Source organism: Hemibagrus wyckioides, linkage group LG03 (assembly GCF_019097595.1).
Source record: "Hemibagrus wyckioides isolate EC202008001 linkage group LG03, SWU_Hwy_1.0, whole genome shotgun sequence".
Lineage (NCBI taxonomy): Eukaryota > Metazoa > Chordata > Actinopteri > Siluriformes > Bagridae > Hemibagrus > Hemibagrus wyckioides.
Genome location: NC_080712.1, coordinates 15,317,837 through 15,343,056, shown reverse-complemented (window position 1 = coordinate 15,343,056; position 25,220 = coordinate 15,317,837). Strand labels below are relative to the sequence as shown.

At 37.8% G+C, this 25,220-nt stretch overlaps 3 protein-coding genes across 4 annotated transcripts; 1 reads left to right on the top strand and 2 right to left on the bottom strand.

The window, feature by feature from the left end:
* Positions 1–152: 152 nt before the first annotated feature.
* On the top strand, positions 153–4,853 carry itprip (inositol 1,4,5-trisphosphate receptor interacting protein). Its single transcript, XM_058377629.1, has 2 exons — positions 153–461; positions 2,851–4,853. Exon 2 carries the CDS (start codon positions 2,861–2,863, stop codon positions 4,469–4,471), a length of 1,611 nt encoding a protein of 536 aa, XP_058233612.1. The 5' UTR covers positions 153–461; positions 2,851–2,860; the 3' UTR covers positions 4,472–4,853.
* A 2,984-nt stretch (positions 4,854–7,837) lies between these two features.
* LOC131345057 (glutathione S-transferase omega-1-like) lies at positions 7,838–10,837 on the bottom strand. Its single transcript, XM_058377713.1, has 7 exons — positions 10,529–10,837; positions 10,227–10,286; positions 9,303–9,411; positions 8,941–9,163; positions 8,666–8,767; positions 8,377–8,483; positions 7,838–8,136 (listed from the first exon to the last, which is right to left on the bottom strand). Exons 1-7 carry the CDS (start codon positions 10,683–10,685, stop codon positions 7,986–7,988), a joined length of 909 nt encoding a protein of 302 aa, XP_058233696.1. The 5' UTR covers positions 10,686–10,837; the 3' UTR covers positions 7,838–7,985.
* An 879-nt stretch (positions 10,838–11,716) lies between these two features.
* On the bottom strand, positions 11,717–25,077 carry chuk (component of inhibitor of nuclear factor kappa B kinase complex). Of its 2 annotated transcripts, none has more exons than XM_058385981.1 (22): positions 24,625–25,077; positions 24,235–24,339; positions 22,906–23,000; positions 22,710–22,827; positions 22,520–22,589; positions 22,344–22,432; positions 22,179–22,268; positions 20,424–20,548; positions 18,710–18,817; positions 18,477–18,612; positions 18,204–18,398; positions 18,017–18,119; positions 17,647–17,770; positions 17,390–17,541; positions 17,151–17,212; positions 16,937–17,046; positions 16,810–16,859; positions 16,047–16,155; positions 14,464–14,611; positions 14,222–14,325; positions 14,013–14,112; positions 11,717–12,923 (listed from the first exon to the last, which is right to left on the bottom strand). In XM_058385981.1, the coding sequence occupies exons 2-22, from the start codon at positions 24,337–24,339 to the stop codon at positions 12,864–12,866; spliced, it is 2,253 nt and encodes a 750-aa protein (XP_058241964.1). In that variant the 5' UTR covers positions 24,625–25,077; the 3' UTR covers positions 11,717–12,863. The 2 variants fall into 2 exon arrangements, with proteins under 2 accessions (XP_058241964.1, XP_058241963.1); XM_058385980.1 differs by having other exon boundaries at positions 14,204–14,325; positions 24,625–25,076.
* Between the last annotated feature and the right edge of the window lie 143 nt (positions 25,078–25,220).

Below are 25,220 nucleotides of genomic sequence, written 5' to 3'. Positions count from 1 at the left end.
ATAATTGTATTTAAGTGTGCATTTTATTTATATATCTGAGTGTGCATGAAACAAACCTCAAAAACTCTTTCAAATGAAACAGATTTGCGGAGACATCGCGCACCTGGCAACCCAGACAGCATACCGAACAGCCAGCATCAAATCTGGCTCTTTGTGTTATTTTGTGGAGACTGTTAAACACACAGAGAGCGACTGGAGTCTGAGAGGATAGCTGTGTTACACGGCGTGTAGGTTAAATCCAGCTCCAGCACAGTGTTAAATAAAATAAAATAAAAAAAAAGGAAAATGGCATCAGTTGTAGGCTGTGCTCCAGGAAATGACCAGTAATGTTCCCCGCCACAGCCCACAGAGAAGGAGGGAGCCAGACAAGTCACATTTACTACTTCACATCTCTTTTTCTATTCTTAACCCGAGACGATGGACTACACGGAGATTAAACTCTTGGAGTAAAAGGCTGAAAGGTTTGTTTGTTGGATTTGTTGATTTGGTGTAGCTGATAATATAGACGATATGTTTAAATGGTACACATGAATGCGCCTCACTAACAGACACTAAAACGGGGAAGTTGTTGAGAAACCGTTACTTTGAGTCACTTACGTCATTGTGAAAATAAAGCGGCGCATGAACACTTTTTCCTTATATAAATGTTTAACATAGTTTTAATCTGTTTCTGTAAAACACCCATTTCACTATCTTGCATATATTCAAAGTATAGTTGGCTGATTGTAAGATGTAGAAACCTTTTGTATCTTTAATAAAGGAACAAGGCGTTAGCCGCATGCGTGGTTCAGTAGGTGTATCTATATATATATGCTGACATTTACGAGAAAGACCAAACTGTGTTTAGTGCATATCTAACACAGACAGCATCAGCATCAGCATCACAGAGGCCTCGGGGTTCAGTTTATATTAGTTCTCCCGTTATTATGACTCACTGAGGCTCCTTGAATAACTATTCTGCGTGCTTTCGTTTGGACTTCCATGACCAGCAGGCATAACATTATAACCACCCACCTAATATTGTGTTTGGTTCCCCTTTTGCTGACCCGTCATGCACTGTGCATTCTGACGCCTTTCTATCAGAACCAGCATTAACTTCTTCAGCTCTTCATTTGAGCGAGAGTATTTCATCTGTTGGATCGGATCACACGGGCCAGCCTTCACTCCCCATGTGCATCAGTGAGCCTTGGCCGTCCATGACCCTGTCACCGGTTCACCACTGTTCCTTCCTTGGACCAATTTTGATAGATACTGACCACTGCAGACCGGGAACACCCCAAAAGAGCTGCAGTTTTGGAGATGCACTGATCCAGTCGTCTAGCCATCACAATTTGGCCCTGGTCAAACTCGCTCAAATCCTTATGCTTGCCCATTTTTCCTGCTTCTAATACATCAACTTTGAGGACAAAATGTTCACTTGCTGCCTAATATATCCCACCCACTAACAGGTGCCATGATGAGATAATCAGTGATATTGACTTCACCTATCAGTGCTCATAATGTTATGGCTGATTGGTGTACACCTGCATTATGGACAAGGGTCATGCAAGTTCTTAAATATTTCTATATCGTATTATGCATCCAGACAGCCTCTCTGACACTGAGGACAAACCGGGAAGTCATCCCAAGTCCGGGTCAATAGGGTCAAGTACTCCATTTGCATGCAGAATTGGAATATCGAAATATTTGTCTGTACAAGTGTTTGATAAAACAGTTTTTTTATTGTTACACCTTTTGCACATAGTAAAACATGGGTAATTACAAACATTTTCTCACATAAACATGGTCTCTGGGATACTGTAGGTTGTGCAAGAATGTTGCAAGTCAGATGTATAAAATAGAAAAAAAAAACAGGTATTGTTAAATATTAAATTAAATGAGCTCAAGTTTGATTATGCTTTTTATTGCATTTCAAAATAAGAAGGAGTTGTTTTTAAATATTTTGCCCAGCTCCTAGGCAAGGTGCATGACAGGCCTGCATACAGATGTATACAGATTCTCTAAAGTGGCAAAATAGTACTCATAGATGAAATCTTTGGTTTAATAATTACAATCCTGGTTACTAAATGTATCTGCTGACCTGTGTAGTCTTGTAAAAAAAAAACAACTCCTAAATGGATGGCATTTAGATGTATTAACTGTTTGAGAAGTGTTTATTAGCTCTGCCAGTATCCCTAAGTGTTCACTTAACTGGGATGATTACTCGGTTTCGGTTTTTCTTTTCCATCTGAGTTTTAATTCAATTATGGATGTGGTATAATTTGAACAACTAATTGAGGAAGTAATGCATATTATTGCGCGAATGTTTCTTAAGGATTGAGCTCTGCAAATTACACTGTTTCCTGTTTGTATTTGTTTCCTTCCTTTTTCAGAAGTCAGTCAGTTTGCAGAGTTTAGGACGTTTATCCATTGCTGATGATACTGTGCAGTCAGTAAACTGTATCAGACTGTATTATTTCTCATCACTTTCTTTGGGAAATTAAGTTAAAAAGTTCATGTTCTTGTGAGGACGAACAACTTTAACACTGAAGGTAGAAACAATGTTATCAGTGAATATTAATTTAGCTGCATGGTGTCACAGAATGTTCAGCAGGGCTATCTGACTTCCTTCCATGCGGTGCAATAGAACACAGCCCTGTGCATCACACTTTTCACAGCAGTCTATATTTAGCAGAGTGGGCAATAACAAAATAAAATCATCGTATTTATATGCTGATGAAATAGCCATTTCCAGACCAACTACTCAATGTACTCATTAACCTCATTTTAAAAATGCACATTTATACTGTTGTAAATAGTATTTGTCTTCCATTTTTAATATGAAGCTATAATATTTCAACTTTTCCACAGATACGCAGGGATGCAGGGGTCTATAGCACGGGTCTGCATGATTGTGGCAGCTGCCATTCTCAACCATCCACTGCTATTCCCTAAGGAAAACACTACCAGCCCAGAAGAGGAAGATTATGTTTTGGCCCGAATGAGGGAGCATGAAGAGAGGCTGCGAGCTGAACAAGAACGCTTTGAACAAGAGATCTCAAAGGCAGATCAAGACGCCACAAACTCTAGCCTTGACTTCTACGGTTGGTATTTCTGGAGCACACTTTCTCTTGTCATTTTCTTCACTATTGAGGTTTGTAGGCAGGATCTGAACGCTGGTGAAACACATGATCATGTTGAAGACGAAGAAGGGTATACCAGCAGTGGGTCTGTCAATCCTAAGGATCTGATCTTAGATAAAGGTATCCTAAACCACCTCTGTGAGACCAGCTTCCAGCCCCTTGTCTATGAAAGTGCGAGAGTGCAGGAGTTTGTTGAAGGCTTTGCAGATGACCTCCTGGAAGCTTTGAGGAGCATTTGTGACCATGAGGTTGACATGGAGGTTGAGGACTTTATTGGAGTAGGCAGCATGTTTGAGGCCTGGAGAGTGTGTAAGCCTGTCATGTGTGACCTCATTGTGCCATTTGCAACCCCAGAACCTTATCATTTTCAGTTCGAGCTATGGTGTGATACATCCTCTGACCTCCCACTGGACCTACAAGGATGTGGGAGGATTAAGTTATTGAAGGTGAGTGAGAATTGCCCAGACTGCCTCTCTGGTAAAGCCACAGACGATGAGGATATGCTATGCCTGCTTCACAACAGAAACCACGATAGCAAAGCTGATGACCATGCGTTAGAAGAACTACTCTGCTCAAGAAACACTGCTTATCTGTCTAAAGATCAGGTTATGAAATGGTTCCAGATCTCAGTGACCAGAGCATGGGGGCGGATCTCTCACAAATATGAATTTGAGCTCACTTTCCGCAACCTGGATTTCCCTGGTGCTTTGAAGGTCAGGTTCAGGTCAGGAAAGGTTATCGTTCTAAACATTATACCGGCTATCCAGCTTGAAGATTCACATGCATACTTCATCTCTCATTTTCCTTCAGACAGCAGTAACAACACAGATATCCACTGGCAACTCTCATTCACTGTTTACGAAAGAAACCTACTCAAACACATGGCAAAGAAACTTCCAGTAAAATCTTGTCACCTCCGATGCCTACAGCTTGTTTCTTTCCTGCACAAAAAACAGTCAGGCCTACGAGGTAGAAGTGGCCTTACAAATTACCATCTGAAGACTGCATTCTTGCATCTACTGTTGAGCAAATCTACTTCAGCATGGAAACCACAGAATCTGGACCAGAGGTTGCGGGACTTGTTGTTTTTTATACAGAAAAGCTTGCAGGAAAAGAGACTTACTCATATTATCATTGGGAACCCACTTGTTCCTCATGAAATTGGAGTTCCAGGAATAATTCAGGCTGCAGAACCAGTAAACCTTTTCAGGCCTCTGGTGTTACAGAGGCAGGTTTATGCAAAAATGGTAGAAAATTTTGAGGAGATGCTGAAAAATGCGCCAGTGCTTATTCAGGAGTACACACCACACTTCCAAAATGGTGGACTTAATTCAACAACCGTGTCCTAGAATGACTAATTGAGCCAATGGAAATTTGGGACTCAGTAGCTCACTCATCAGCCCTGGAGACTTCGACTATGACTGCATAATTGTCTATGTAAATATTATTGTAGCACTGAGATTACCTTTGTACTTTTGAAAGATTGTACATAGAAAAAGCACTTGTGATTTCATTTAGGCAGCTATTATGTGCTAATATGGCTGGTTTATATTATAGAAATGCTTATGTAAGTGTAGTGTTATTTTAAACATATAATAATAATAATAAATCTTAGTACAGTACATTGACATTTAAAACATTTTTTCATGCATTGGGTGTGTTCAATTATGGGAGTAATTTTAAGATTTTTATGAGATGATAACAAGTCATAATTTTTTTATGATGATTATAAAGATTATAATGACAACAAAAGGTCTGTTTTACTCTTTAATTGCAAACAGAAACTGAAATAGTATGCATGCTCAATTCATACTTACACCATTATCTGGAATTACTCTATACCCTTGGCATGAAGCACCAGTCTGGTACTCTGGGCATATGGGCAGAATCGCATACTGTAGATTCAGTTTTTGCTGTTGGGTACAGTCCCAGGAGCACAGCTTCCTGCAAATACATCAGATGCCAAATGAACAATCTAAGCTTAAATAAATCTAAAGACATACACATAGGTGACAAATAACCTAGTAAAAACTTGTGGCTCTGTTAGGCTGTAGGAGGCATTTTATTGCTAGAATGGATTGTATCCACTTGTCCCGTTAAAGGAAGATTCACTGCAAATCAATACAAAGTTATTGAGACTGATCCCTTTTATCCTCAGAGGAAACCTTTCTAAACTGCTGGGTGATCAATTTCAGGATAAACACAAACAGCAACCTCTACCAAGGCACCAAGAAGTGCAAGTGTTCTATGAATATTTTCAGGAGTATGAAAATTATGAAAATCATCAGCTATGTCCTTCACAGTCAACAGATCATATTCAAATTAAATGTCGGTGGATTTGTCATGTTAGACATTCACCATCACTAAAAAAATCTTGATGTAATATGTCTTGGAAGAAACATGTCCATATCTCCATCTGCTGGCTCCTTGCTCAACACTTGGACTATGTTCTGTGTTTCACTGACACAAGTGTGTATATTAGATAACATGATTCATATTTCCAGTGTCCAGCGTAAAATAATCACTGGTGACTTAGCACACACTTATCAGCACTGATTTTGGGTCCTAACCCCACCTAGGTCTATTTTGCAAAGTCATTGTGAAAAAGCTACATTATGCACGCTTCAGATCCTTATAGTTATTATTCACAATTGAGAATCTCTGGTGTTATGCATGGTAATTAGTAAGTAGTCAGTTCTGTATGTAGGTAGGTGAGTATATCCCTATATCCCTAATTGTGGACTTAATTCAACAACTGTGTTTTAAAATGACTCAGTAGGTCACTTATCAGCTCATCAGCTCCAGAGGCTATGGCGGCAAAATTGTCTAATTTTGTCAAATTTTTTAGTACTGGAATTACTTTTGAAAGATTGTACATTGATAAGAAAAAGCATGTGTGATTCCATATAGGCAGCTATTATGGACTAAAATGCAAAATGTTTATTCTATTGTGCTTATGTATGTGTAGTGTTATTTTAAGCATATAATAATAATAATAATAATAATAATAATAATAATAATTATTATTATTATTATTATTATTATTATTGATTAATTATGATATTATTAATTATTTATTTTTTCTGTTTCTAACTGCCTTGTCATGCACTAGGTGTGTTCGAACATTCCTTCAGTTCCAAACCGTTAAAAAGAAGGTTTACAGAGATTTAGCTCTGACACACCCAGTGAGCAACCTACCCTACATATTTGTATAGCACTATAGCAATTGACATTTTCACAAAGCATGTTGATACAATGGGGGCAGAGTGACACAGCAGATTGTTCCCTCACTGCTCCAGAGCTGCTGGGTTGAACTTTGGGTTCCTTTCTATATGGAGTTTCTGTGGATGTTCGTGCGACGAGGTGGACTGGCTACTCTAAATCACTCTAAGTGTGAATGAATAAATCCTGAGATTCCATATCCAGACCCCAAATGAGGGAGTTATGTGTAACAGTGCCAAGCTAGAAACATTAAGTGTATTTAAAATCCATAAGAGACATATTCTCTTCTGGCCAGCAAGCAAAATGAATCGTCCTGTTATGTTCATTTCTCAGGAATAGCAATGATGTTCCTGGGTCAGTTTGATGTTTAATTATCCAAAAGTGTCAGAAACCAAAAAAATCCTAATAAACATTGTTTATATCTCATTATTAACTCCATTACTAACCATTTCAATCAATATTTAGAACAACGGTGTTCTTTATCTCTCACAGATAATGGCTCAACGAAGATAATCCACAAATTTTTCATTAAAAAAAAATGCATATTAAAATGCTTTTTAATGTTCAAATACCTAAGCATAAAATATAATAGTTTTACTTGACACTGTTTAAAAAAAAAAAAAAATTATTTTACATTTTGAAAATTTTTCTTTTTATGGGGTGATGTTGATAAATTAACACGAGAAAACCTCTTCTGTTCAGGATCCAACTGACCTGCTGACTTAAAATTAAGACTAATGTGTCATGAGGATTTGTATTGAAAGTAAACCATTTTTTGATGTGAATGTCTTTCTTGGAGGAATATGAATAGCAGTTTCCTCATTTGGTTCATAATCAGAATCATCAGACCTCTTGATGGTCTTCATCTTCAGACACATCCTCCTCTATTTCACTGTCATAATCAAAAATGAGGTCCCAAGCCTCCAGGGCTGTCACCTGTTTACTTCAGCAGCTCATTTTGTAAAGCTCTGACAGAGAGTATATCTTATGTAGCTGCAGAGTGTAATGTTGGTAGGTCTCCCATGCAGAGAATCTTCCCCTGCTGAGTGCATACTCAATCTGGGTGGAGTTTACCCACGGGAACAGAAAAAGTTCCCATCAAAAGTCAAACAACACCTGCATTTTTCCACTTTACAGATGTCAAGAGTCAAGAGAATAGGGAGTGTGTGTGCACGTGTGTGTATGACTGGGGTGAAATATGTCTCACAGTTGCAAAGAGACAAATAGTATTTGAGACTACTGACCCCTTTCAGCTTCCACTTTGACTGCCATAGATACTGAACAGTATCTATGTAATAGAAACATGGAGGGGGGATTGCAAATATGTGAAATGAACCATTTTCATTTTATATGTTGATTACACTAATTAAGCCAATCAGAAGAGGTTTCATACAGAATAAATACATTTAAATATTTTTTAAGATTTCTTTACTGCAACTTTTTGACCCACAACATAACACGAGGGCTACAGTCAGAGATGAAATGTACAAAACTGAAATTAATCAAAGGTACTTTAATGCAATTTCATGACACAGGCTATGACAAAGCATTATATACTTGTACAAATATCTGTACTGAAAAACGTTTAATATAGTACAGTATTCATTTTAGAAGTCAAATTATTTCAGTAAAGACATATTTTTATAAGCCATAGTCATAATTGGGATTTCCACCCATGTATGAGGAAAAAAAGGCTTTGTGGATATCAGAGCTCAAGATGAGTGCCTTCACTGTTGGATCCTCCTTCATCTGCAAAATCCAGTTGTTCAGCAGTGGAGTGGCATCCAGACAGCTAAGAAAGAATAAGAGTGTGTCAAAATATAAACATATTCACTGTAGAGATATTGTACATTAGCTATAAGTAAATTATTGTGCGCTACTAAATAAGTAAAGAGCCGTAGAATTCCCACCGTCAGGTGAATACAACAAGGATCTACTTTGGTTCAAATACACTTAGTGCTCTTTTATGTTTTTATCTCTATATTGTGCTCTTTATGTCTTATTGTGCTTTTGAATAAATAGGTTGTCATACTGTTTGAGCTCCCAGGCCTCTGCCCTCTCAAACCACGGCCACATCAGGTAGTCAATCATAGAGACTGAATCACCTCCAAAGAATTTAGTTTTCTTGTTAGCAAGAACCTGTCAAAGTATAAAATAAAGACAATATGAATGCAGCTAAATATAAAATGTTGAGACATCCAAATATCTGTAAAGTCAATGTATATTGTTTAAAGCTTACATTTATTGTTATGGGTTAAAACTGTAATTAAACTCAAACAGGATGGTGATATTTTACAAATTAAAAATTGCACTAAATATACCTTGTTCAAATTGGATAGCTTTTCCTTCAACTCTGCTTCTAGTGCTGAAACATCCTGACCTTCGTTTTTGGTCATAGGAATTTTATAGAACAGAGGAATGACCTGAAAGTAAAAAAAATGTATTCCTGAAGACCATTAAAGCCCCATCCAGAATTTACAACAACTGATACTTAAACAAAGCAGGCACTGACATGCATTTCTTATATATACTTTTTTCTACACCTAGATTTTTGAAATACAATGTGCTATAACAATTGTGAGCAGAAAGGAAATACCTTTGAGTATTCTTCCAGCAACATCTTTTGCTGGGCTTTTGCAAAGGGGTCGGTGGGATACAGTTTTTTCTCAGGGTACAGCTCATCCAGGTATTCACATGTGATCGCTGATTCATAGACCACATGACCACAGGGGGTCTCCAGGGCAGGCACTGCACCAAGAGGGTTCTTTTCCAGGTACCAATCGGGTTTCGATCTCAAATGGATGTTTATAGTTTCATGCCTACAGTGAGATTATGGGAATAATTTTAAGACTGTAATGCTAACAAACATTCTGTCTTACTCTTTAACTGCAATCAGAAACCGAACTACTATGCACACTAGAGAAATTCATTCTTATGCATCTTAACATCTGGACTTACTCTATACCCTTGGCATGAAGAACCAGTCTGGTTCTCTGGGCATATGGGCAGAATCTCATACTATAGATTCGGATCTTGCCTTTGGGTACAGCCTCGGGAGCACAGCTTCCTGCAAAAAACATCAGACGCCAAATGAACAATATAAGCTTAAATAAATCTAAAGACATACAGATACTCTGATAAGCTTAAGGAGGCATTTTATTGCTAATGATTTAAATAAAAATCAGACTTATCATCTTTATCCTCATATGAAACGTACAGTATATATTCTATAGTGATGGATGATCAGGATCAGTGTTTCATGAATGTGTTTGAGGACTATGAAAATGATTAAAATCCATTATCATCAACAGATCATATTCCAATTGAATGTCTATGGAAATGTCATGTTAGACCTTCACCTTCATGATCATCAAAAATATATATATATTGATGTTTTGGAATAAAAGTGTTCATATCTCCAGCACCGATCCAGAGACATCTATATTGGTAGCTTGTTGTTCAAAACTACTTTCTGTGTTCCATTGCCACAACTATGTATATTAGATAACATGCTTCATCATGGTCCAGTGTAAAATAATCACTGGTGACTTAGCACATACTTATCAGCACTGATTTTAGTGCCTAACCCCACCTAGGTCTATTTTGCAAAGTCATTGTAAAAAAAAAAGCTACATTTTATTTATTATGCACGTGTCAGATCTTAACCATTCTAAAGTTTACTTAACTTTTTAACTTAAACGCCTTATAGTTATCAGGCACAATACAGTATCTCTTATTGGTGTTATGCATGGTACAGCTGACAGAAACATAGCCACGTGACGGAACTAGATCATTAGTAAGTAGGCAGATCTGTAGGTAGGTAGTTCAGTATATATATATATATATATATATATATATATATATATATATATATATTTGTACCTTTTACAGCGCATTTCTGGGTCGAAGCCATAGTCACCGTGTGGATCTGCAGAAATAAAGCTTGGGAAGAACACATAAACAGAGCTGGAGTCATTAAAAATATATGCAGAGTTCAAGTGTCCAACTTCTTTACAACAGACCTTCAGCTTAAAGTTAGTGTTTTTCGCGGAAAAAAAAAAATCTTCGTCGTGAGTCAGTTTAAAAAATATCTTACTGTTTATTCCAAGTCGTGCGGTAGGTTATATGAAATGCTTTTATGTGGAAAAAAAAGAAATAAATTGTTAATAAAATAATTCATTTACCTATGAGGAGTGAAGGCACCGCGCGCGAGCTCTCTCCGCAGTAGAAGAAGAAGGCGGAAGTGTGAAATCTGGAATGGCCACCGCTTTTAAAGAGCTGGATTTGATCAAAAACTGGTCCTTGTGTTAAGGGCTGTCCGACTCCGTAATCGTAGTGCATTCACATGGTACCCGGATATGTTAAAAGCACTATACAAATAAATTGAATTGAAATAATGTGTGTGTGTAAAGTTTCACATTCATTTAAATGCTATACAGCAAATCAGTATAAGTGAGTCTGTAGAACATGAACTAGTTCTCGATTTTGGAATTTACCCCTCCCTATCAGAGAGCCAATCAGAGGCACCTTTTCCTGAAGAAAATCCTCATTTCCTACACCGGCTTCTACATTTTAGTGTTATTAACCCATGAATAACCTTGCACTGGACTCTCCTGTAAATTCTACTATATTATATGGCCAAATCTTTGTGTACACTTAACCATAACACACTTATGTGCTTGTTGAACATCCCATTCCAGGTGTAGTCTCCCTTTTTGCTCTTATAATAACCTTCACTCCTCTGGGGAAGGCTTTTCACCAGATTTTTTGGCAGAGGGTGATTTGTTCCTTAGTGAGAGCAAGAGCATTAGTGAAGTCAGTCTCTGATGTCAGGTTAGGAGGTCTGGTGTTTCACATCCCAAACGTGTTCAGTTGGGTTTGAGGTCTCAGTGTTTTTCATCACTGTAATGATGAAACAGGTTTTGGCCCCTTAGTGGAAAATGTCTTGTTATAGTGTGTGATGGTCAAGTGTCTACAAACTTAGGCCATGTAGTGTAACAGCAGATCTCTAACATACAATGGCAAGTTTTATTTATAGTAAGCTTTTAGTTGTACAGACAGTAGTTTCCAATTCCAAAATGTGTCCTAATAATAATAATAATAATAATAATAATAATAATAAGTCTTGCAACAGAAAGTTTATCATTTCATTATTAGCCATTTTCTTTTTTTAAGGAATTGAGTACTCAGTATTGACTTTGGAATTAAGACAAAGAGTGTTAAAATAACATCTTTAGCATTCTGACAGGTTTTTAGAAAAGCTATTAAAACATCTGTATCCCCTTCTAAAACTTAGTCTACTAAGAATCTGTAATGTTAATAATTTAACACTTCATATCGGTCAAAACACAGCCACTAATAAAAGACACTAATAACATTTGAATTACCTTTATTTGTACAATAAACCAGAGAACAATAACATTTCAGTTAAGAAAATTTAACAACTTATCAGTGTGTGTCAAACGTTAGCTGAGGAAATAACATAATGAACTGTTAAACTGTCACCCATCTGTGCAGAGCTGATTATCAAAAAGAAGATCCTACATTCTCAAAAGAACCAAGATTTATATAGGTGACGTTCTTACATCCCCAAACTGACACTGAACAGGCCTTCCTACAGGCATTGCACTGATGACACTATGACACTTTCACTTACCAAAAATAAAAATAAAAAATAACTTCAGCACCTTCAGTTTTCCTGCTCCACAAGTTGCCAGTTACATGCTTGTTGTAATGGACAACCGCTAAATTCATGGATAGGAGGAGGATTTATATGATAAACAGCTTTCCGGGGCTAGATTCAGCCACTTTCGTTGTTTTCAATTCTGTGACTTGTTTCATTCAATAATGTTGTCTTTCAAGAATATCACTCCTATACACACTTAATTTTACATTCCAACACTCTTTCACGGCAGTAAAAATCCAACATTCACAGTGAGCCTCTAAAGTGCAGATGCTGAGCAATAGAAAGACACCGAATCCAAATACAATCGGCCCGAACTGATTAAATTATGTTGCTTTATAATAAATAAATACTTGTGTATTTAAAGCAGTGGTTCTCATTAGAGTTCTCCTTAGAAAACCACTACTCATGGCGTCCAGGACAGTCCACAATTTTTTTTTTTTGTTTGTGTTTGTGTGAGGGATAGAGCAAAAAAATCTGGACTGTCTGACATGCCCTGAAGCCTGGGTTGAGATCAACTTTTGAAAAGTGTATGTATAATCTTTGCGTGTATAAGGTGGCATTATGCCAATTAAAAGTACATCATTATATATATATATATATATATATATATATATATATATATATATATATATATATATATACACACACATATATATATATATATACATACATACACATATATATATACACATACATTATATATATATACACATTTATTTCGTTATGTTACTATAGCACTATGATACATGATTTCGACAGATTACTACTACTGATGAAAACCCATGTGCCAACAGAAATCCAATCAGGTGATGATTAGTATAACATAAATAAAATTATAAATGTTGTAATTTTGCAAGCAAGGATTCATATTTAGTCCAGCTCCAGTCTTGATCCTGTATAGAACAGAAACACAAACTTAAATCAGTGAAAATGTTTTCGGAGATAAACATAAATAATCTCATTTGAATCTGAATTAATAAGATCACATTTAGGCACACATTCTAATACTCACGTTTATTATGTATGATACCATCACAATATTGGATTTAAAAACATCTACCTTTCCCTAAACAATTATATTTATTTCAATTTGGCAATCACCATTATCCAGAGCAACAAAACTAAGCACTTGAAGGGTAAGAGCCTTGTTCAGGGGCCCAGTAGTGGCAGCTTGGTGGTCCTGGGATATGTACTCACAACCAAGAACTACAACTTCCCACTGAATCTTACTGGATAGCAAACTAGAGTTTTTCCCCCTCACACAGTGTGATTAGATTGATCTTGTATTTTTAAACTCTTATGTAGCTCTCATTCAGCAAGTTACTAAATTTTATTCAGTAAAAACAGTATACACTGATCAGGCATAACATTATGAGCACTGATAGGTGAAGTGACAGAAAAATGTAATCACAACACTGAAAGTTGATGCCTTAAAAGCAGGAAAAATGGACAAGTATAAGGATTTGAGAGAGTTTGACCAGGGCCAAATTGTGATGGCTAGACGGCTGGATCAGAGCATCTCCAAAACTGCAGCTCTTGTGGGGTGTTCCTGGTCTGCAGTGGTCAGTATCTATCAAAAGTGGTCCAAGGAAGGAACAGTGGTGAACCGGTGACAGGGTCATGGGCGGCAATGTGTGGAGTGAAGGCTGGCCCGTGTGATCCGATCCAACAGAAAAGCTACTGTTGCTCAATTTGCTGAAGAAGTTAATGCTGGTTCTGACAGAAAGGTGTCAGAATACACAATGCATGATGGGACAGGGCTGTTTTGGCAGCAAAACAATATTAGGCAGGTGGTCATAATGTTATGCCTGATCGGTGTACTTCCGCTTGCATTACAGCTAGCTACACTTCTAGCTTCACCAGTCTTTCGTTAAATAAACCACTGCAAAATGTCTTCTTTAATATGCATTCTCCTTCAAACACTATTTACTATTTAAATATAGAGCCTAGATAACAAAGCATATCAATGATTTTGAACTCACCATTATACTCTCTGATTTCTCCTCAGTGGCCTCCTGCAGCAGACTCGTGAGCTGGCTTAAATACTTCTGATTCTCCTCCAGTAGATGGTTGACCGTTTCACTGGAAAACAGATTTTTCACAATTCAAGTTAGTGAATAAAACACATAGCTGGTTCTGTGGTTCCTGAAATGTGTGAAAATGATGGAGTTACGGGTCATGTTGTGCTGACAGGGACATGGGCAGGTGAGGAGAGCAGCACTGCTGAGGTTGTTGAGGCCAGGGCGAGAGAGAAGGGGGAACCTCTGCACTGTGGCTGCGAGTGGTGTTCTGTGCCTGCAAGAATAAACATGTTCCCTGTTTACTTAACACAGCACCATTATTAAGCAGCCGAACATGCATTACATCGATGCAATATGATGAGATGTTTGCATAACTGTCAGAAGTTCAATTTAAAATCAGTGCAATACTTACGCATGCAATCTTTAATAAGTGCCAGAACTCCCTCTGTCTCTTCATCTGCATCTGCATAACAATGCCATCGGCTTCCTTAATGTTCTCCAGAGTTTTTTCAATCTTCGGGAATAATTCAATAATCTTCTGTTTGCTCTGCAGAATTTTACTAGCAAAAAAGGAGCACAATGTATTTACACATTAGATACACGTTGCTAATACACCTTATACAACCATCACTTCCATATGTAGGTTTTCCCTAAAACTGTTGTCACAAAGTTGGATGCACACAATTGTACTGAATGTCTCTGTTTGTTGCAACACTAAGACTGAGATTAAGATTTCCTTTCACTGGAACGAAGGACTTTAGCTCAAACCTGTTCCAGCATGACAATGTGTACAAAAATATGTCCATGATGCCATGATCTGCTGAAGTTGAAGTAGAAGAACTCTATTTACCTGCACAGAGCCCTAACCCCAACCCCACTGAACACCTTCAGGATGAACATCACTCAGGCCTTCAATTACATCAGTGCTGAATGGGCAAATCTCCATCAATGTCAAATGTTCCATATTAATAAATATTTGTTTAACTATAAAGATGTTTCGTCATCCTTATGAGAAACTTTTTTCTCTTCCTAAAATGTGTAACTGTTTTAGTTCCTAACCCTTTGGGATCGCTGTCAGAGTTTGGATCACTGTCAAAGAACATTCTCTTCCTCAGATCTTTAGTTTGGCGTTCATTGTGAATCTCTTTGCTCTTTTGACAATGGCTCAGTTTGGTTAACCACAAGCTTTTAAAGTTTTTCCTCAAATGCAGTTCTTGTTTATACACTCAGAGTTAGTCCATTCTCAGCTCAGTTCTCTTTAGCTCTCATGCGAGTCATATAGAAAACATTCACTCAAAACACTCGAGAAAAGGCCAGTTTGTTGTCTTTTGTGACTTCTTGTATGTACTTAATGTAGCGTTCACATGTTTGGCTACCACCTCCGAAGATTTTTTTTCTATGTGGAAGTAATTCCAGTGAACTCTTACTTTCTGTCTACATAAAATATTACTGTATTTGAAAGAGGTTAGTGTTTAGACATGGCTTCAAAAAATATTCTGTTGCCTGTGGTGCCATACTGATCTCATCTTTCCTTTTCACTTTCAACTGACACTGAAGTCGGTATGCAGGTAAATGCGGATATGGAATCATAAGACGCTTATACTGCTGTGAACAGGTTTGTTGATTAAAGCCGGCAACGAATAAGACCTAATGGTGTCGTAAGATGTAGCGTGCAACCACAACATAAAAGTAATGAGAACAGGAAGACATCTATAACAAAGCTAAATGCAGAACTGATATGCCCCTTACACATGTGAGTCACAGGTAGTGTTTAAACACTGGGAACTGCCTATTTTTCAGTAGAGCTGTTGCTGCCAATAGGATGAATGGTCTGTAGGATTGAGTCATTTAGTCTAGACACCAAATGATTTCATTAAGAAACATTCAACGTAACCTGGTTGACAGGAAATCTCTACATTGACGTGAAAACTGAGCAAAAGAAATAAGATAAAGGTCATGTTCTTTTATTACATATTAAAGGCTTTAATTCTTTACCTAAGATGTGCATAGAGGTCCTTCAACACTTTGTCTTGATTCTGTACAGTCTGAACAATCACTTTCACCATCTCAGAGCTGTCACTGTAACCATGCTGAGAGTCATTCACTGTGAAGAACAAGAATAAAACAGTTAAAGTGTCCATGATATCATGCCTAGGAAACAACTATGAAAAATATATCCTAAATATATTTATACCATCTATAAATATAAGGTGGGCATCACGTTACAGTACATTTACAGCATTTGGCAGACGCCCTTACTCAGAGTAATTTACGTTTATCCCACTTAAACAAAAACAATGAGCAATTAAGGGTTAAGGGCATTGCTCAAAGGCTCTAAAGATGCCTGGTGGTCCTGGGATTCAGTCTCACAATCTTCCAACAATAGTCCAACACCTTCCCCACTGAGCTACCATTTCCCCACAGACGCAACTAGTTAATATCAAACATGGGTTATTTGTGTAGTTCTGAGGCTGCTTCCCAGAGGTTATTCCCCTTATAAGTCATCCCTTGTATATTAAATGATGGTGGTTATATTTAAATTTGGCAGGGTATTTGGTGTACCCTGAATGCTATTGGCTGTTGTGAAATTCAGTCAAACATTCAGACTCAAATTACATTATCAGTTCATGGACATTTATCCAATAAAATTTATCTAACACCTTAATAAGCACTCCACTTCAATTCTGTCAGATTATATTCATATATAAACAGATTATATAGTATTATATTATCTAAGGCTATTTATATCACTTCTTACTTTTGCATTTTGCTTTCAGCTGTTTGTAGAGTTCAATGGCTTTCTCCTCACTACAAAGAAACAAATGCAATGTTAGGAACAAAAAAAAATAGACAGGTTTATAGCTGGACAAGAAAAGAATATTTACAGCTGCTCCATGACATCTGCTTGGCGCCGGGCATAAGGACTTCTCTGAAGCTCCACAATCTCAGAGTGTAAGGCCATAATCTCTTCATCTAGATGGCCAATCTCTGCAACCTTTGAAAAAGTACAATCATCTGTCATTATGACTGCTACATCTACAGGAAACTACTTTTATTACATCTAAAGTTTTGGAATTCAGATCTGATTTATAAACATACCTGTCCAAATGCAGCAGCTTTCTCTTCATTGTCCTGCCATGCCTTTAGCATCTTTTCAGAAGCTACACAGAATAAATAAAGACTTTTTACATCATGATTTATTTCATGTATTTTCTGGACAGTACACTGCACCAGAGTTTAACTGCAAACATAAAATATCCAGAAAACTACAAAATAAATAAATAAATAATACATATGGCCTTTCAAGGGAAATCAAGAGAATGAATTCCAGGACTTACATATCCCATACTGCATCTGATCACTGTACTTCTCCAGGTCATACTGGATACTACTCTTAAAGAAATCAAGCTTAGCTTTTAACTGCTGTGAACATGAAAACATCAGATTCTTGTATCTAGTGAGGTTGGTGTTGTACCGAAGAAGGCTCAGCCTATAGAAAAGTACACACAAATGTGAAGAGACAAAAGATGATCAAGCCTGATAAAGAAACATAAACCATAACCAGTTATGGAACGTTATCCTATACTTGACATACATGGCAGCTCTTTGGCCCTGGAAAAGGCGACTGTAGTCCTCCCTGAGGCCACAGATGTAGCTCACTGCCTCACCCCAAACTTTCTTAAGGGTATTCAAAGGAAGCTGGGTCTTGGTCTCTCGTACTAAAAATGATAAATAAAGAGTCCACATTAAGAGAAAATGGCGGCTTACACAATGTTGATAAAAGCTGATATATAGAAATCATGTTAAACAAAGACATTAACATAAAGCTTTGCCTGTATATGATTTCCACAAAGCATTTAGATGTGAATTATGCACTAGTCTACAGCAAACAAAGATAATAAAGGAAATAATTAGTTCCACATACTGTGAAGAAGTTAAAAATAGAAATCTCTGGATATACTCACCAATAAAGTTCACACTCTCTGGAAGTGGCCTAGCAGTAAACGGTCCAGTGTACTTGGTTAGGCTCTTATCAAAGAGATACACTATGTAGCTGTCCCATCCTCTCTGATATGCAAAGGTGAAAAAGCAATGAATCAGATAAGAGAGTCAAACCAAATAAAAAGAAGACAAAACCTAGAAAACTCTTACAACTCCATCCAGAACACATTGTGCTGCAGGCTTCCTCGGGTCCAACATGACTCCTGTCTCTTGGAGAAGCTCCTGATTCCCTTGTTCAATTTTCGTCTCGTTCTCGATGTTCTGCTGCAGGGAGTGAAGGGTCTCCTCAGGGGTCAGACGGAATGAATGGACCCTGGTTGTGGTCATGTTCAAGATGTGCACAACCTACAACAAACATAGACAAGTCAAAGAGAGCCACCTGCTGGCAACACACACTAATTACACATGGCCTGAACAACCAACCTTCATGTTCAGTATTTGATCAAGATGTGCGAAGCACTGTGGCTGTTTAGTATCAGGGTTTATTACTCCTCCCCTCTGAACTGGATCCCACTTCAGCATCAACTGTAGTAAACACTCCAAAGGATCTAACAGCGTGCTAATGGTAGAGAACATTAAACGGCACTCAGTTTGTCTCTTAGGACCACTGCTGAAGATGTTTAGCACTTTGTATTAATGTCAAACAGAAGTGTTACCTGCTGAGATTATTGGGGTAAGGAAGATGAGCTGAAAACCTGACTTCTCCATTCATATCCTCTACAGCCATGATGTCCTTTGGGCCTTTGTTACGTACTTTGCTTGTCCTAGAGCAGTGATAAGTGACTTCAAATACCAGATGCACAAAAGCTTTAATAGTCTAAGCTTGCACTAATTTCAAACAATGACTAGGTTGCTTTATAAAATGCAATGGCTGCACCAATTTAGCATGTGTCAAACAGTAACAGGGAAATAAATGTAGACTGAATCGGTATGGATGCTTTTGTATCAGTCAATGCTACACGCATAACTTCATTTTATTACCATTATACTGCTCTTTATGGAACATTATCAGCTGACACTGACATGATCACATGCCTTCAAGCATGCACTTGTATACAATACCACGTTTACAATACTGAACCATATTGTAATTACATACATAACATAAATTACATTGAAAAAAATAACAATGAACCGTTTCTAAATCATAGGACTATTTTTCATACATCAGATCTTTGATTTCTTATTTAGAGTATGCAGATATATTCACAACTGCAAATCTGCACTTAAGTGAGCGCATTTAACACTGTAATGTTAAAAAATGAGGATGTAGGAACAGTGAACTTGATTATGTTTGTCATATGCAGTAGATCTGTTTAGTATGTTTCTGGAGAAATAGGACAGTTAAACTGTTCTGTCACACATACAGTGTTTCTCAGTAAAGTTTATGTAACTGCGCCTAAATGGGATGTGGTTACTGATCATCTTGCTGATTGTTATGTATTTTAACAGGTACCACATAGTGTACATACTCAGATCTAGTGAAAAAACAGACAAAAGTTTCAGAACATTACAGCTTTGAGTATACACTCAGCGCTCACTACAGAAACACCTGCTCATTTATGCAGATAACTAATCAGACATGCTTTTCTTGGGTTGTTTTATTGACTTTTTGAAAGTCAGCTGAAAAGTACAGACTGAATAAACTCAAATTCTACAAGACTGTAAAACTGCTGCATTTACATTTAGAGCATTTGACAGATGCCCATATACAACAGAGCAACTGAGGGTTAAGGGCCTTGCTCAAGGGCCCAGCAGTGGCAGCTTGGTTCTCCTGGGTTTCGAACTCACAACCTTCCGATCATGTCCAACGACTTGGACTACCAACTGAACTACTGCCTCCCTAGTGAAAAGACTGTTTTGCGTACTAGTCTTCTGGATTTTCAAGATTAGTAAACACTTGAGTGTAAAGATTTTTTATTCGAGAAGCAGCGCTGATGTGTGTGAAGTGCCACTTTCCAGTGCAAAAGATTCAGAGTGTAAGTGTGAATAATAATAATAAATGCTGCTTCTGCCTCTGTATGTGCACGTACCATGTGCCAAACCAGGTGTGCATTTACCTACAACACCTCACGCATCTCAGATTAAGATTCCTTAATCCATGATTTTTGGCAAATTGCTGTTGTACAAGATGCTAGCAAACATGTGGAAATGCCCACGGCAGTGTGATGATGTGATGATGAAAAGCAAGATCCTGTTTTACTCCTTACATAACATCCTGGCAATACAAGCAATATGAGCATCCCAGACAGAAAAAAAGTTAAGTGACATGACTATGTTACAGAAAAGAGGAATGTTTAAAAGTCTTCTCACGCACTTTAACGGTCATACTTAAACCACTAACAGTCATGGTCAGAAGTTGCCACATACCATTGCACAGGTTGGAGATTATGTAGAAATGGACGAAAACCGCAAATACACTCGAAAATCATTGTGCCGAAGCTCCAGTAGTCCACAGTGACTGTGTAGGGTTTGCTCTCAAATAACTCTGGGGCCTAAAACAAATCAGATTTAACTGTTAAACCAGCAGCTCTCCAAAATGTCAACACTTTTACAAAGAATTGTGTTGATACAACTACTTGATTTAATACTTCTTACTGGTTCAGTACTTTAGCTCTAACTCAGTATTTTCTAAGAAAACAAACAAAAACAAAACTCAAATATTTCACAACTATTCCTCCACAGATTAGCTAGCTATTCGCCAATCAGCCATGACATTATGAGCACTGAGAGGTGAAGTGAATAACACTGATTATCTCCTCATCATGGCACCTGTTAGTGGGTGGGATATATTAGGCAGAAAGTGAACATTTTGTCCTCAAAGTTGATGTGTTAGAAGCAGGCAAAATGGGCAAGTGTAAGTTTTTGAGAGAGTTTGACCAGGGCCAAATTGTGATGGCTAGACGACTGGATCAGAGCATCTCCAAAACTGCAGCTCTTGTGGGGTGTTCTCGGTCTGCAGTGGTCAGTATCTATCAAAATTGGTCCAAGGAAGGAACAGTGGTGAACCAGCGACAGGGTCATGGGCTGCCAAGGCTCACTGATGCACATGGGGAGGGAAGGCTGGCCCGTGTGGTCCAATCCAACAGACGAGCTACTGTTGTTCAAATTGCTGAAGAAGTTAATGCTGGTTCTGATAGAAAGGTGTCAGAATACATAAAACATTTTGCAGTTTGCTGCGTATGGGGCTGCATAGCTGTAGACCAGTCAGGGTGCCCACAAAGCAATGGAGAAGGTGGCCTGGTCTGATGATTCACGTCTTCTTTTACATCACATGGATGGCTGGGTGCGTGTGCGTCACTTACCAGGGGAACACATGGCACCAGAATACACTATGGGAAGAAGGCAAGCCAGCGGAAGCAGTGTCATGCTTTGGGCAATGTTATGCTAAGAAACTTGGGTCCTTCCATCCATCCATGTGGATGTTACTTTGACACGTACCACCTACCTGAGCATTGTTACACACGATGGACACCCTTTCATGGAAATGGTATTCCCTGATGACTTTGGCCTCTTTTAGCATGCACTGTGCCACAAAGCAAAAATGGTTCAGGAATGGTTTGATGAGCACAACTATGAGTTTGAGATGTTGACTTGGCCTCCAAATTCCCCAGATATCAATCCAATTGAGCATCTGTGGGATGTGCTGGACAAACAAGTCCGATCCATGAAGGTCCCACATCGCAACTTACAGGACTTAAAGGATCTGCTGCGAACATCTTGGTGCCAAATACCACAGCACACCTTAAGGGATCTAGTGGAGTCCATGCCATGACCGCTCAGGGCTGTTTTGCCAGCAAAAGAGGGACTAACACAATAGTAGGCATGTGGTCATAATGTTATGGCTGATCGGTGTATGTAACAATATGATATTAGCATATAATTGTTAGCAATTTATTAGCACATTTTAAACTTTTATTAGGATAGAAAATGGAAAAAGCAGTTTTAAATTGATGGCATTCTATTTAACTAACTTAAAAATATGGCTTTTAAGAGAAACCACAAAGCCCAAAATACATAATAAAATCTACAAAGTCAGCAGCAGAACCATGTACATCAGTCCTTACAACCAAATATTTAAAATGTATAGTTTGTTTCAGTCTTAATACAGTAAAAAGAACTCACCAGGTACTGAAGAGTGCCCACAAATGATGTGCATAGGCTCCCTTGATCCAGATCTTTTGCATAGCCCAGGTCTATTATCTTGTGGACCAGCTAAAAACACAAATACCCAAAGTAAGAAGTATTTTAAATATGCTTATTTATACAAACTACCAAACAAAGAGATACCTTTCCGTTGATTTCCTGAAGTACAATATTCTCTGGTTTTAAGTCTCTGTGAATGATTTTGTTTGCATGAAGATACTGAATTCCTGAACCTGTTAATATGAAAAATGACTTTAGCATTTTACCAAGTTAAATAACAAACTATGAAAATACTGCAGAACATAAAGGTGATACATTACCGACATCATTGAGTAAGGATAGCACCTCGCTTTCTTTTAGTCCACAGCAATTCTCAGGTTTGCTTAATAACTAAAAAAAAGATGGATAAGACATAATGACAGAAAAAAAGAGAAACCTTTCCCAAGGCTGGCTATATTAACCTGAAGCACTGCATATAAGAGAAGTAAAATAAAATAATGCATTAGGCACCTTACGAAGGTCTCCCCTGGAACAGTACTCCATGGCTAAAAGAGGCAAGTCATTCAAGGCAATGTGTTTCATTTCTTCAGGTACTTCCCTTGCTGTCACCACGTTCAGGTGGTTCAACCTACCAAGAGAAATTCAGTAATGAAATATGTTTCAAAAACTAGTAATCAGCAGATACATTTCTAATTCATATATTTACTTTTTCATGATCTGGATCTCTCGACTCCAACGGTCTTTGTTCCTTGCGTTGAGTTCCAGCCGACAGAGTTTTACAGCAATTTTCTCAGATGTTTCCTATACAAAATGCAATACACAAATCATTTATTAAATACAAAAGGCTCAGATTTATAACCAGGCACAACACAACTGCACCACGAACGATTACAAAGTTAATGATGGACGTACAGAGCTAATATCTAATATCAATACTGGGAATAATGCTGTCCAGAAACGTTAGATTAGATTGGATTAGAATATGTTTTGTTCCCATCCACTGACATGTTTTATGATGTGATCATGTATGTTTTAAAGAATGCCTGAGTCTGATATTGCCCAGAAAATACAACAGAATGCAGCAAACTGTTCGGATTGCTAAGAGGAGCTCAGTATCAGTAACAGAGCACAAGGAACTATGCAGGTCATATCAAATATAGAAAAAACAATTAAAAAAAAACAATACGCCACTAGAAGCACAATGTAGTTCAACATTGAAGGGAAAGGAACAGTTAAGACAAGCAAATAAATCAAATCTAAATGACACACCTGATTTACATTTATAGCATTTGGCATACTCTCTTATACAACTGAAGGCCCAGCAATGGCCCTGGGATTCGAACTCACAAACTTTCAGTCATCATTCCAATGGCGTAACCACTTAGCTACCACTTCTGTACTGAAAAGATTGTTTTGTGTACCAGTCTTCTGCATTTTCTAGATTGCTAAACACTTCTAAATATGAAGACAAAATTTTGATTTGAGACGGATTTTCAAGATTAGTAAACATTTAAATGTAAACTGAGGGCACCGGTGGTCCTGGGATTCGAACTCACAACCTTCCAATTATGTCCAACGCCTTAACCACTGACCTACCTCCTCCCTACTGAAAAGTTTTTTTGTGTGCTAGACTTCTGGATTGGTAAACACTTCTGAATATGAAGTCCAAATTTGGATTCGAGATGCAGCCCATAACATCAGAAAGACGGCAGAAAGTTTTAAAAGACAGAGAGCATCTGTGTATTTAATATTACTGTACATAAAATCACTAAACACGTTAAATGGAAACCTGTTAGACAAGAATGTTGTCTCTTCCGTGCCATCTAGTGAAGGCCACTTTCCAGTGCATAAAATTCAGTGTGAATAATAATGACGCCGTCATGTGACCATGGCACAGATCATATCAAATAGAAAAGAAAAGAAAAAAAAACAATAAACAAAAAGCAGTACACCACTAAAATTAGGCACAGTGTAGTTCAATGTTGAAGGGAAATGAACAGTTAAGACAAACAAATAAATCAAATGTAAGACACACCTGATGTTGATACAGATAGACATGACCAAATCCACCGGTTCCCAATCTCTCTTTCATTGCCCAAGCTCCACAGAAATGGGTCTGTTTGAAAGGGGGTTTCTCCATCTATTCATAGCACAAAGAAATGATGTCATATTGATGTGAGAAAGCAGACATTTCTGCTCCAAATTAAAAGCTGGAATAGCTGCATAGATCAGATGGTCTGTATAGAGGGATTTTGAGGTAGAACAAAAACACTGCAAGCAAGTCAATTTCAATTACATTAAAATTTTGTTACATGTTTCCAGCAACAATGTCACGATCACACGTTACCTATCACCACATATAACCCTTTTTGGTCTAGGCTTAACGTCATTGCTAGCTAGCCAACGTTAGCTAACATGGTCTTACCCTTGCTAAGCTTGAGTTACCAGTCTGTGTTGCTAGCTTGATGAAAGCAGCCGAACGTAATGACGAGATTTGAAGCGCTTAAGAACCGAGGGTGTTGTTTCATAGGAAATAACTACGATATCCATTTCATTTTCATTACACAGCGAGTCCTTTGAAGGATAACGTGAAAAACAACTAGCTGGCTAAGAAAGCTATACGTAAACAAGTTGATGTAACGCCCCGCAGACAGTATATTAGCAACGATGCTAACTACAACTAGCGACCTAGCTAGCGAGGTCAGCTTCCCATGACACCATTTGTGAAAAGAAAAACAATATAAGATGAAGATTATTCACAAATTAGGTCATCCGGAAACAAAAGATACTCTACTACACACTGTTTACAACCACACCACAGATCAGCTACCTAGCTAAGGTTAGTACTCGAGTCGAAATCGAAACAAGTGTTATGCGCATGCGTGATGTAGTTCTATGCTTTGGTTACATTTGTAGCTGATTTGAGATCAGTTTACCTAAACAAAATAACGTCTTTATGCGCCACAGTAGAAGACACTAAACTGATACCAGATCAGATCAACATCGCGGATAAATAAATAG